General features: G+C 42.3%; 1 protein-coding gene across 1 annotated transcript in view; it reads right to left on the bottom strand.

The window, feature by feature from the left end:
* Window positions 1-4,357: 4,357 nt before the first annotated feature.
* Window positions 4,358-13,936, bottom strand: part of ADCY5 (adenylate cyclase 5) — a 226,410-nt gene continuing 216,831 nt past the window's right edge. The window contains exons 17-21 of the mRNA XM_026118471.2: window positions 13,278-13,410; window positions 10,575-10,838; window positions 10,017-10,221; window positions 9,050-9,174; window positions 4,358-6,966 (exon numbers count right to left, since the gene is read on the bottom strand). Of these exons, the coding sequence (XP_025974256.1) occupies window positions 6,838-6,966; window positions 9,050-9,174; window positions 10,017-10,221; window positions 10,575-10,838; window positions 13,278-13,410 (856 nt within the window). The 3' untranslated portion in view covers window positions 4,358-6,837. The remainder of the gene's footprint in view (window positions 6,967-9,049; window positions 9,175-10,016; window positions 10,222-10,574; window positions 10,839-13,277; window positions 13,411-13,936) is intronic.

The following is a 13,936-nucleotide window of genomic DNA, read 5'->3' as shown; positions in this document are numbered from 1 at the left end:
CAGCACTGATAAAAATCCCAATTCACAATGGAAAGTTAGCGTCTGTTCCCTAAACATGGCTGGTTTTCATCACCTGGTAGTACTGTGTGCTACAAAAATGGCTTTTAGGTATATTACTTTGGTGGGACTGTAATATCTGAACTTGGTGGAAATTTTTGTAAGATAAGAAACATGCAGTAGTCATGGCCAGATTAGAGGTGCAAATTTACAAAAAATTCCCAGGGTTTCACAATTGCTTGCACAAAGCCAGGGTTCAGTGGAACAGTAGGGGCTTCCGTGCTGATTTCACCAGATACTTGAGTGTATACAGATACTCATAGAGATTAATTTCAGCATCTATTCACTCCCTTGAGCAACATGCTTCATTTTAATTTGAATTGGATAAGGTCATACCTAGTTGCTTAATGTGTTCTGTAGGACTTGGCAGAAGTGGAGTCCACTTAATGCTGTATTTACAAAGTAAGCCCTCTTGATGAATACATCCAACACCCAAAATATTGTATTTTTCTTTGAAGAAAGCATGACTGTTTACATTCACTTTCAATATGGAATTGCCAAACATTTGACTGACTTTCACAAAGTGCGTAGTATTGCTTGAGGTTTGATTGCCCCAGAGTCCGCTACTTCAGCTTCTAGACGTTTAATTTGTATTTTCCTTGTCTAGTCCTTTTTAATGTCTAAGCTTTTTGGCAGGGGTCTGTTGTCTTATTTTGAACATCTAGGCTAAAATCTGGGGATAACATTTATTTCATTTCCAAAAGGTCAGATTTTGCTAGGAAATAATCTTGCACTGAAAAATGTTTAGACCCCTTCTTTTATACTGCTAATTTAAAGGGGTGTGCGTGTCTGTGTGTGTAAAAGTATGCAGCCTTCTGTGAAGGAATGAATGTTTAAGGTTCAAAGCTTTTTGTGTGTGTGCTACTTGGATTGATTTTTAGCTCTATCAGAACTGGTATAGAACTACAAGGTGATGGAAAATGCACTTGGCTTTGCAGACGTTGTGATTACTCAGCCTTTACTATGGATTCTTTAATATACTGATAGTCTCTTTATCAAAGGAATGAGGAACATCTATTTAGGGGTATTACCTTTGAGGCTCCTGCCTTTCATTCCCCATTTCTGCTGCAGGTACTGTTGTTTGATTATGTTTTTTGCTTTCATGGTTCATATTGAAAATAGAAGCCCATTAATGCTTGCAAGCACTAAACGTATGCACTTTTGAATTAGCTTTTGGTCTGAATAAGTAGTATTCAAGGTATATATGTTACCACAGCTTTCTGGATGCTGTTAATGTAAAAGGATGTTTTTTCCTGATGGGGGGGTAACTGATGAGACGGGTTGCAGTAGGAGCTCTGCTTCAGTGGGAGTTGTAGACCGGTGCTGACGGATCCCAGCAGATTTCTCAGCAGGGCTCTGAGTAAGCTTGGTGTGGCTGTCTGTGTGTGCAGTTCCAGTTACAGCTGGTCAAATATTCCAGGTACCTGTTTACCTTGGTAAGGCTGAATGACCTTGCGGCTTCTGTGCTCATTTTCTTTGCTTGTGAAATTGTACTTTATCAGTTTTATTGATCAAATTCTTTTTTTAGTGAACTTCACAGAGCACAGAGCCTGTGTTTGCTATCGTGGCTGTACACAGAGCTATCTAAAAGTCATTCTGAACTCTTGCAGCATTTAGGAAGTTTTTGTTACCCTGGATAACTTTTCTTTCTTCCCCCAAGGCAAAGCATCCTGAAGATGACAAGTACATGTTTAGGAAGTTTAAGGTATGTTCAGCAGTGGCTGCATAGGCACTTATGGATATCTGACTCCTGAATGCAAAGCTCTGACTGGAGAATCTGGCTCTGCTGACGCTGGGAACATGTGAGTGGCACAGAAGGATTAGCCCACTAACCTGTATATTGAGCAGAGCTGAAGAACATGCCCTAGTTGTAAAGCAGCAGGCAAAGCGTGAAAGCAGATGGGAAGTGGGATACGTGCTCCATTGCTCATATGGGGGCTGCTGCAGAAAAGCCAAGAGAAAAGAGGGCAGGAGATGAGGATATCTTAGGCCAGGTGTTATCACACTTTGCAAAGCTGGGGGAGGCTTGGTGTCTGCCTTGGATGTGAAACATGAAATAATTCCTAAGCAAGAACCAGCTCTCCTCTTTTGTCTCCCTGCCCTTTCGAGGATGCACTCTGCAACTTTGTAGTTCTTCAGGCAACTTAAGGTGAACACTCTTTCCTAGCAGATGCGTAGCCTCAAGTTGGCACTTCGTGGATCCCATTCTTCTGTTCTCCACCCTCTCCCAAGCACGAGGATCCTGGGGTGCTGTGCTGTATTCCTTCCTGGGGAGGTGGGATATCTGCTAGCCTGCTTCATTTCAGGTTGAATGGGACCAGCCTTGTAAGGGGGAATGGGAGAGTGCCAAGCATGCGTCAGTGATGAGAGCAGGACGCGCTGGGTCCTTACCCTCGCAGGAAGGGAAAGCTATTGTCCCTACAACACAGCAGACCTTGTGGTAACCAGTGTCATCTGCGGTTTCGTGGGATTTGAGGTACAGTACTGGCCTGAGTAAGGGAACAGAATAACAAAAATGACAAAACAGCTATTCATGAGCTATGCCTTAAAAAAAAAAAAAAAAAAAAAAAAAAAAAAAAAAAAAAACCCAAAACCCGACAGTGGACTAGTAAAACACAGTAAGGGCTGGTGCAGAATTGGCTTAAGCTATGTGCCTTACTGAGGCATTTAAGAGAGCGTAAGGATGCCCCTACTCCAAGAGCCTAGCACCTACAGGGGAGGAAACAGGTTGGTTTGGTGTCAGGATGAGCCAGCGGGCACGGAATGCCTAACAGTACAAGTGCCAGACCATCTCCTGGGGGCTGTGCTGCCGCCCCCCCCCCCCCCCCCCAAAAAAAAAAAAAAAAAAAACACCCTTTGTTTCTTTATGCTGTATGGTTGGAATTTTTTTTATTTTTATTTTTATTTTTTTTTGGTGTGTTTTTTTTGGTTGGTCTGTAAATTGCATTTGCTCAGTTCAGCCTGAGCAGGGGCTGTGCAGCTAGTGAATGCCTTCAGGGTGTGCTTCCCCCCCATTCCCCCCCCCCCCCCGGAGGTGAACTGGTTTTTGTTCCTGTGATGTTGGTTCTTTCAGCCCCTGTCTAATCTGTGTACGGCTTTAGAAGCAGTGTCACCGTCAGAGCTAAGGCTCTGTGAGTTTGTTTCCAGTAGAGGGCAATAGTTGTTGGGATCTGAAATTCTGTGTTCAAAGAAAACCTCTGTGAGTGTGTGGGACTGTGTGCACACATGCATGCGTGTGTGTGTGTGTGTGTGTGTGCGTGCGTGCGTGTGCATATGTGCCCCCCCCCCCCCAAGTTGTTCTCCTATGGCCTTTTTAGTCAAAAGCACACTTGGAGGTTGAAGTTCCCCTTTAGAAGTTTCCAAAAAAAAATAGCCTACATTAGATAGTGTCCTGAGCTGCTGTTTGTATGCGTATATTGGAGAACATGTAAAGTAGGAATCAGTTCTTCAGTCCTCCTTAAGGCTGTTGTTTGTTTTAAAAAACAAACAAACAAACCCTCTCTTTGAAGTACTTCATGGGTTTTTTTTTTTTGTTTGTTTGTTTTGGTAGTACAGTTATGCTCTTGGTAACATAAAAAAACTCTCCTACCAAGTAAGTAACAACTCTTTTTAAGCCGTTCCATTTTTAATTGCCTGTATAATGGCTCCTGAACAGAAAAACTGAATTTAAAGATGGCTTTTTTTTGTTTTGTTTTGTTTCTCAGTTACATATGACTACACCAATTAACAGGAAACTGAAGCATTGCATTTACCATGAAGAAATGAGAAGCATCTTTTTCACATATAAAGAAAGATTGTAAATGTTGTATTGGCCAGTCCTGCTGCCTCTTTCCAGTTGTCCTCAGGAGCCTCAGGTCTAAAAGCACCTTATTGCAGCCACTCCTTTGTTCAGTTCTTTCTGTGTGCCTGCACCTGGGGAATTAATTATTTTTCTGTGATGTACAACTAATTTTTTAAATAGCACTCATTAATGACTTTTTTTTTTTTTGTTAAAGCTAGTCAGTTATAACTGTATGCTTAAACATAGTTCAGTAACCAGGATGTGTCAGCTATCCTGAGATTAACTTTTCAAGGTAAGTGGGTACACAGAGTACAGGCACAGGTGGGAATTAGGATGGTCATCATGCAAATCAGAAGTGGAGGGCCTGTAACTGGATACTGCTTGGGAGTGATGTAGCACAGATGGTCATTCATCACTATGCAAGAGTTACATGTTTCTGTGTGCAAAATCAGTATCCAATACACCAATTACATCTGATCTCTTCACTAGCCAGCTGCATCTTAAATAAAACAGAGACACTTTACCAGTGAAACAGTGTTTAATATAGTTAAATTACTTAAATAGATTTCAATTTCCATGGGAAATCATAACTGTATCCATTTTTGCAAGATCCAGAGTAAAGAGTGTGTGAATACCCCTTGAAATGATCATGACACACTGTCAACAATCACAGCTAGAGATACTGGGGACTTGAAATTTCATTGACAACACAACTTCATAAGATGAATCAAAAGTTAAGAAGACTGCAGACTTTCATAAAGTAGAAAGCAAATCTAAAACTGAATGTATGGCATGGAGCTAATGAAAGTCAGTGAGGGAGTAAAAGGGGTGGAAGGTGGAAAAGAAAGGTGTAACAAGTGTGATGCAACTGAAGTATTTTGCAAACCAGGAAAGATGTAAAGGAGCAAAAGTATAGTACAAGGGCAGACTTGGCAGTTTTACAGAAGTCAATATACTATACTTTTCAGCAATGTTTCCTAGTGGAAGGGGGAAGGAACGGGGCGATGCCATTTAAGCTCAAGTTTAAATGGCTTAATGCTACGGGTATGCTTAGCAGTATGGCAAATTAATTAAGACAGACCCATGGATTTTAACTTATTCTTGTTGTCAAGTAGGAAAAAATAAATCGCCACCATAGTGCAATCACTCATTAAGCTGTTAATACTACAATATTCTGCCCTGAGAAGAGTGGAAAAGAACTTTATTAAATGTCAAAAGATTGGAGTCATTTTTAGTGCTAGCCAAATTCAATATCAAAACTCTCCCCTCATAGAATATAAAAAAATAGAACTTTTTTTAATTCTTTTCTTTTTTTTAATAAAATATCAAGGGATTTTCTTCAATAGTTTAAAAAAAGGTACATGATGATAACAGTGAGCTATTCATCAACCCTGACTAGAGATAAGGATGCCCAACACAATAGCAATGGCACTGTATTTTAAGGTCACCCACCTCATACACAAATTCTCCATCATAATCTTGTTTTGAAAATCACCTAACAACTCCTGAAAACTGAAAATATGTGACTCAGTTTGAATAAATGTCTACTGCAGGAAAGTCAAATCAGCGATGCAAGTACATAGTTCTTTGCAATGTCAAATGGCAGTTAAAATATCAGACAACTCTCATGTCAGCAGGATTGTGTTAATACCAGCTATGGAAAATTATTTTTTTAAAGAAAAGTTCAAATGATCTTTTTTCTTTTTTTTCCTCTTCTTATATGAGCTCCCTGTTACAGTTAGAAGAGTTGCTCAGAGCTCTTTGTAACATGCTTGATTGATACCTTCTCCTTAGCTAAGCCTCATAGGTTCTGTTTCCATTTGTTAATACGGCACCCTCAGTTTGAATGCTGCATTGAACAACTGCGTGATTATTGTATTCTTTTTTCCTCTTCTTTGGGATTGTAGATTTTTCTGGATTTGCATTTAAAAATGCATTTGATTCAGCCTGGAAACTCACCTGTTTTTGTTTGATTGTATAGTGATAATCTGAAAACTGCCAAGTCTGTGTTCAGAGTATTATGCACAAAAAATTACACAAAAGTCTACAGGTTATATACACCTCCCAACACACCTTGGTGCAGACAGCCTGTCTTCTAATTTATATATAATTTACAAAATATAGAATTTGGTATATCTGTTAGATCTCATGTTTTCAATATTACAAAATAAAAAATACAAAAAAAACCACAACAAATTTCAGGGGAGTTCCCCCCAATGAAGTGTCTCTTGTTTACATCTAGTCTTTCCCATGTAAACTGATATATACCAAAGAAGAGCACAGAAGACTTTTTGTTTAATAAATATGTTTGTAGAGCCATCTTTCTTTATCTTGATCTTCCCTTTCATTAGAAGCGCCAGCCCCACTCAGAAACGCAGTCTTTCAGCCATGGAAAAGAAGGGAAAAGTGGGGGCTAGGCCTACAATGTCTTTTCTTACTAAAACATTACTGATGCCATCCTAAAAGGCCTTTTGTGTGTTGCAACAGTGGGTGTCAATTTTAAAAGCCCATTCAAAACAGCTAATAAAAGCACAGTGGTACACTTCAAATAGCTGGCAGTATGGGATGGAAACATTATGGGAGTGCAAATCCATTCCAAAATAATGCTTTGTAGTGAATCATACATTCCTTCAACCAAGTAAATGTTGTGTTGCTTCAATAAATACTTAAATATCTTCTTGTATCCTGTGGTAGCAGCCTTACTTTAAAATTCCAAATTCACATCTTAGCTGTGACTTCCATCGGTGCACATCTTTGGTCGATTTAGCACTCGGGCAGGAACAGCTCCAAGCGGTTTGTTTTCCTGCTCTTGCATTTCATGATAGGTGGCCAAAGTGTTCGCTGATACCAGTTCCAGAGTCACTCTGTGAAATTTCAACTGCGCTGCTTTTTTTTTTTTTTTTTTTTTTTTAAGATTCACTGCCAAAAAAAGTGATTCTTCACTTCACAATCTTGTTTAATGCGAATTCTGTTTTTTTTGAGCCATGCTGCAATTGGTGCTAACTAATTGGAGGCCCTTCATTTAGAAAGTAGGTGGTCATTTCCCCTTTGCCTTTGACCTTAATGATGCCTCGATATTCCAGCTGGTAGTTGTTGGCTGCTAAAACCTGGTACATGTCTGTGGTTACCTGCAGAAAAAAAAAGAAAACAAGAGTTAAACACATGCTTGGCATGCTTTTCATTTGTTTTTGGAGTAATTCATGGGCAAAACTTGTGTAGCGTTGGCTGTTTTGGTTCTACTTGGACTTCTTTTTCCACATCAGTCACTAACTAAAGAATTGGCAGACGTTGCAAAGCAAACAAACTGCAAACAAACAAGGCATGCAGGCTACACAATGTGAGGCGAACCAGGTTTTCAAGGAAGTCACAGTCTGAAAAGAAAGAAATTAATTAGTCACATTTCTAAAAAAAACAAAACAAAACAACCCCCCCACACACATCTGGCAGTTCAGGAAACACACAAAATACTGTATCACAGGAGTGGTATTAGGAAAACAGGTTAAAAGATATTTTAAAATTCCTCAAAAAAAAAAAAAAAGTTCTAGAAGTTTTTGGGATAGAGAAAAATTTAGAATTAAAATGGACCAACCAAATTATCAAGCCCTACCGTGGATGTTTAGTTCAGAAAGGGGCATTTGGGGCTTTTTTGTGGAGGAAAGGGTGGCAGGAATGAGCCTGCATGGAATCAGCCTGGAAACAGATCAGAGTGGGTGGGTGGGTGGGAACAAAACAAAACAAAACAAATGAACAGGAACAATCTGGCCATGATCCAATTTCATTGGGCAGATGTGCTTCAAATACAATTACTTTTCCCACGGAATAACTAACAGAAGATTTTGGAGCTATTTAGGGGCCAATGTGGCAGCAAGGTGTTTGTTTCACAGCACTCTCAGAGCCTGAGCCAATGTAACTAACTTGCAACTCTTGCCTAAATCACTCCCCTCCAGCTACCATGAGGGGATCAAATGCCTAGTTTGCAAAAAATCCCTTCAAGCACCTAATCTGACCCCAAACTTTTAAAATTTATCACTCAAAACATTTGAAATTCTTAGCCCCGCGGACAGTTCCATTGCGTCCTCTTAATCGTCCCCCAGTTTCCCGATGCCTGGCTGTCAACACTGTACATGCCATTAGATAACAAATCAATAAAATAAAGAAGAGTCTCCAGGAAGTCTACTGTGGCACTGCCTGTGCACACTCACATAAACATCAGCTCTAAATACTTCATAAGCTTACGGGCAACATGAAAACACAGAGCAGCAAATATCTGTTAAAGTCTAGCCATTCTATGGCGAACTGTTTCTTATAAGGCATTTTCTCACCCTTTTTTCTTGGTGGCTTTAAATATTTCCTCTTCTGGTTTCCTATTGCTGTAAGGTTGCTGCGCTGATTTGCTTAACTTGAAAGAAAACTGCTCTTGGACTGCCTTGTAGGACAGTTTAAAGGGTATTGGATGAATATCGATCCAGTTAACTGACAGCTTAATTGGAAAAAAAAAAACCAAAAACCCAGCATGGCTTCCCTGCTTGCACTTAACATCAGTTAGTTACTCTAATTATTTTTACATCCCTTTACTTTCGCAAGGAATGATAATCCGCAGCTGCGGGCACGGCCTCAAAGGGAGGAGGACAATGGCACTGAATCACTGCCGAGGTCACTGTCCGCACCCCAGCAGGATGGTCGGCTACAACATAGGCTCCATTAAACCCTTAAGCCATCCTCTCCCTCCAGCTACCTGTTCACTCCCCGCTGCTGTCTGGATTCTTGCTAACCTCGCAGTGTATACGGCATTGCGACAACAGAGACATGAAGATACAGAGTGAGTGCCAAAATGTTCCTTAGAGCAGAACAACACTGATTACAGAAATACATTTGTGAATCAGCAGCGTGAGTTACTACAAGCATCGGAGCAGGACTGTCCTCTTAGCACCAATGAAGCACTCAGGGGAGGAAACTCTGATCAACACTTCCAGGGAGAACTAAATGGTGATTGTTTTTGTTTGTTTTTAACCTCAAGGCTGCAGAGTTGGTCAAAATTAACAGTCACAGCTTCAGGCTACCATTACCGCTCCCCAGGTCACTTTCCTTTCAGCATATAGATAAATGTATGGCATAGAGGAATCAGGGGAAATGAAAATTCCAATGAAGTTTTAAAACCTCCATGTGACACATGCCTGGCAGTACAAGTAAGTTTTCCAGCGAGGTCCCTACCTGAATCCTGTCAGGCACACCTGTACTGTCCATTCGGCTGGCTACATTCACTGTGTTGCCCCATATGTCGTACTGAGGTTTACGTGCTCCGATCACCCCAGCCACAACAGGACCAATATTGAGGCCTAGAAATACAGAAGAAATTCCACAGCACTCAGATCCATCATGTGGGCTCCATGTTAAGTTTGAGGCAAGCTGTTTATCAGACAATACAAAAATCCTGAGGTTCATCAGTTCTAGCGGTGCTTTACCCTGACACATAAAGCTATGGCCAAACTGAGGGGAAAGAAACTAAAGGAGAAGGTGGCTTCTTCTCTGATTAATTATGACTGCCTAAATGGCAGCACAGGCTGCATCTGTCCAATGCAGAGCTATTTTGCAGGACCAGATAACATTACGAAGTTTACTGGCCATCTGTCTGCCAAGCAGACAGCTCCCCTGGAATTTGGCACGTGGCTGCTGAGATGCTGGGTGTCTATGAGAGATAAGGCAGTGTCCCGATGACCTTCTAGAACAAGTATTGCTCTTGCCATCTTCACGCTTTCTTTCCTTCTCCTTTCCTGACTCTTTTTACTCTCTGATTTGAAAGACGATTTAATGTCTAGGACGCGGTTGACTGGCAGACCCAGAAACCACAGGGTACGTGGGCAGAGGAGCACATCACAGGCAGAATGAGCCCAAGCGAGACCCACTGCTCTGGTAAGAGCCTCTCTGCACCAAGATCAGTAGCTCAACTGCTCCCAGTTCTCCAAGGAGCTTTGGTAATGAGGACGCTGTCCTAACCAAACTGCTCTGGGACTATATCATACAGGCCAAAGAAAGCAGCCAGTTATTCTTCTGTCACTAGGCACAAGAGCGATTAACATCACTGGACATCGAAGGTGACATCTATAGCTTTTACTCTATAAACTCCCCAGGTCAGAATAACCACTAACAATATTTCACCCTGTAAATACAGTGACATTACCTATCTTCATCTGGAAGTTGTTGAATGAATGTTCATTAATATATTTCATTTGGTCCATTAACCTCATGGCAAAATCAGCCAGAGCTTTGATATGTGTTTTCCCTTCCTTGTCGTATGTGGAATCATTGAGGCCTGAAGCAGCCATATAGGTACTGCCAATGGTTTTGATCTTCTCCAGCTGCCGAAACTGATCTTCACTTATTATCTGTTTCACAAGAGAAGAACAAAGGAATCAGATAAGCCTTGACAAACACATACACGCTGTTAATGTCCTTGCCACGTGTCCTCCCTTAGTACAACCACTACAAAGTGCTGAACAAAGTGTTCATGCCTTAAAGTACAGAGTCCTCATGCAAAGAAAGGGATTAGTTATCGGGAGAAGGGATGAGGAATGAGAGAAACTTTCATCTGAAAAAAAGAATTAAAGATGTCTCGAGCAAGAAGAAATAAAATAAGGCACAAGGACTCAGCAAGCCAGCTTCCCTCCTGAGTTCAGCAAAGCCCAGAGACGCTCACTGATTCAGCTGACTCTGCCCACCTGGATTTTCCGCGACTTACTTCGTCGAAATCGGCGATGATCTCGTTGAGCAGGCGCAGACACTCCACCCCCTCGTTGTTGGCCTCCAGCTCCACGTAGAACTCCGAGAAGTTGCTGATCGAGGCGAACATGACAGCCACGCACTCGCACGACTGGTAGTACAGTTCGTCATTGCGCCGCTCCTGAGCCAAGAAATGGGCTGCCACGTCCTTTGGCAAGATGTTGTGGAGGAGGCGCCTGTTATAGGCCTGCAGCTCCTCCATTTCTTCTTTCTCTTCAGTGGCCTAGTTTAGGAGGGAGAGACAGTGGCACACTCACTCTTTTGGTAACTGCTCTGGAGGAAAGCAAGCTGAAAACGAACTCGTGTGGAGCACAGAAATGGAAGCAAGCAGGGAGGAGAAAACAGTAAAGGAGGTCAGAACCAGAGCAACATGCAGGAACACACATTTTGCAGTGGAAGAGTGTGTGTGCGTGTGCACTCACATGCATGTGTAAAAGCCAAAGGGGCTACCCTAGGGGCAGACACAGAGTAACACAGAAATCCAACTTTGTCACGTTTCAGGGCCTTGAATTTGTTAACCCCTACAATGCGTATTCCTTCTGGGGAACTCCACCTACATCTGAGCATCCATGAAGCTGACAAACTACGCACGCTTGGCTTTCCTAGTCAAGCACAACAGATTTCGGGAGGACAAAGACGGCTAAATCACTGCTCGGTTCTCAGCACGAGTGGCATTGCTTTATAAACCCCTCTCTGACCCCCCCAAATTTTCACCTAGCTGAATGAAGGGACACTCACTTCCCGCAAGGTTTGCTGGAGTGCATTGATGGTCATGAAGTACACTCCCAGCTGAACCCATGAAACAGCCTGGTCCGACACTCCACTTTTTCACCAGCCTTTAGAGCCCATTTCTCCAGCAGCAGAGGGGATATGTCAGGATAAAGGGGCCAATGAGGAGGATGGGTTGCCTTGTTTCTGCTCTAATGCATATGGATTTAGGATTAATGTTCAGATGGAGCAAGAACTTCTGAAAAGATGTACCTGCCCACAGCTAGGTGACTAAAATAAAATGAGCATTTAAAGCACATTAGATTAATCAGACTTCACAGATAATTATTCTCTGAGGATTTGATTTCTCTTTGCAGAGTACCAGCATTGCCGCAGTTCATCGCTGCCGCTTTGCAGGTAGTTGTATAGAGGTGCATGTACTGATTCACTTCTCTCCCCCCCACATTACCTAATAGCAGCCATATTTTCCCCCCTTGTTTTTACTTTTTGTCATTTTGCACATTTCCAAGCAAAAAGCAAAGGATAAAGTGGTTCAGGCAATGACTGGGAACTGCGCACTTGATACAGGAGAACCGCAGCACAGTTCAGCTAACAGGAACGCCACACAGCTGTCCCATGGAAAACAGAGCTGCAGCAGCAGCCAAAATGCCCCTGACAAGGTAAAGCCTTTGGAAAAGGGTATTCTTCAAAGCTACTTCTGTCACTGCTGGAGAGCTGAAGCCAACAAAAGAACAGACTTTCCTGAAACTCTTGGGCCTCGGCATGGACGAATAGAGTTTAGCCATATGCTCCAGTCCTCACTGTGCGAGGAGAGACACACATACATACAAATAAGTGTGTCACAAGCTGCGAAGAGAAGGATCTCCTCCCTACCCTCCTTAAGCACATGTTGGTAAAGGGACAAACAATATCTGCAAAGCACTTGCGACTTTGGCTCATGGGGGCTGGTTTCTAGAACAGGACATTTGAGACTGGAAATTCGGTTAAACAAGGAAGGACCCTTTAGAAAGTGGTATGTGTGGACAGCACAGAAAAACACTTGGTGCTGCCTGGGGAAGCAGTGTGGTTCAGCCCGCTGAGCACAGACCTGGATCTGCAGTGAAGCCCAGGCAAGACAGCTCATCTCTTCCGTTGTTTCACCATTTATAAATGAGGATAACAATGTTTATCTGCTTCCCAAGGAGCTTTAATTAATTATTAACCTATTCTTAGAATGATGTCCTACTGTCCAGAAGGTAAAAAAAAATCTATAGAAACCTTGTGGTCCCCCAGCCATAACCTGGGAGCAGAGCTGAGACCTGCCCCGCTTGCTTGAGAATCACCTAACGTACCCCAACATCCCTCATGGGCACAAGCAGTAAAAATATGAACACTGAACCCTGTGACAGAAGCAGAGTGTGACATTATCTGTAGCATGTTGGTTATCCAATATTGCTGCCTAGGGGCTGATGAAGATTGGATATCCAGCCAGTTCCCACTGCTTAACAAGGAGGTGAACAGAAATAGAACTGCAAATCTTTTGAACCTCTAAACACAGCAAACTAAAGTTGACTAAACTCTGTGAAACAAATCAACAGTGAGAATGAGCTCAACAACATTTATAAATTGTGTTATATTAAAGGTTTCTGTGACAGTGACAGGTCCAGGTGCCTGAATTCATCTTCAGATCTCTGGCCCTTTATTGCAGGCACCATCCTAAGTGCATTGCCAAGGAAATGAGGGGTGAAAGCAAATAAGCAGGATGACAGGCGCCGAGAATGAAATACGCCAAAGCAGCAAGGAACATTACTGATATGTCCAGTTATCTGTCACATTCATCCTGAACTCAAAGGCATTTTTATAAGACTCTGAAACTTGATAACAAATAGCTCAACAGTTTTATACCAACACCAGTGGTTCTGCACATTCATCCAACATGGCAAACACCACGAACCTGAAGCTTCCAGAGGAAATCAAGCCTTGCAGTGGATTCCACTTGCTGGGCGTGCAAGTACAGCGCCAGGACAAACACTGTAATGATGACGGGGGTCACAATCTTCAGCGCGACTCGCGTCATTGCCGGAGCGCTACAGCCAACAAAAGGACACAATTTCCCGATTATTCGCAGCGCCGAGGAATGCGCACAGCTTCGCCGTGCTCTCCAGTTCCCGTGTAAGGCTAACCAATGTTTGAACAGAAGGTTTTGTCTTTCCCTCTGAAGCATGTGTTGGCAAAGGGACAAACAATACCTGCAAAAAGCTTATGATTTTGGCTCATGGATGCTGGTTTCTAAAACAGGACTTTGAAACTGGAAATTTAATCCAACTTCTTAGAAAGGCTTAACATTGATATAAAAGCCATTTTTTAAGAGAACAGCCATACATGCTCGCTCAGCCAGGACTGTGCTTGGCCAAACTGAAATGCTGCCAGCTCTCAGATCGTGTTCGTTGTGTCTCTCGCACTGTCCTCCCCAGCCTCCTAAGTTTGGAGCTCTTCTGCTTTTAGTGCTTCCCCACACTTTTTAATGGCCTTTGTTTCATAAATATTCTAAAACCTGAAGGGGATGTTAAGATACATTTCCAATACTTCTGACAAGGAAGCAAATAAAAACTG

The sequence above is a fragment of the Dromaius novaehollandiae genome, chromosome 7 (genome assembly GCF_036370855.1).
Source record: "Dromaius novaehollandiae isolate bDroNov1 chromosome 7, bDroNov1.hap1, whole genome shotgun sequence".
NCBI classification, from domain to species: Eukaryota; Metazoa; Chordata; class Aves; order Casuariiformes; family Dromaiidae; genus Dromaius; species Dromaius novaehollandiae.
Note: the sequence above shows the minus strand (reverse complement) of the source record. Positions and strands in the feature narration are given on the sequence as shown.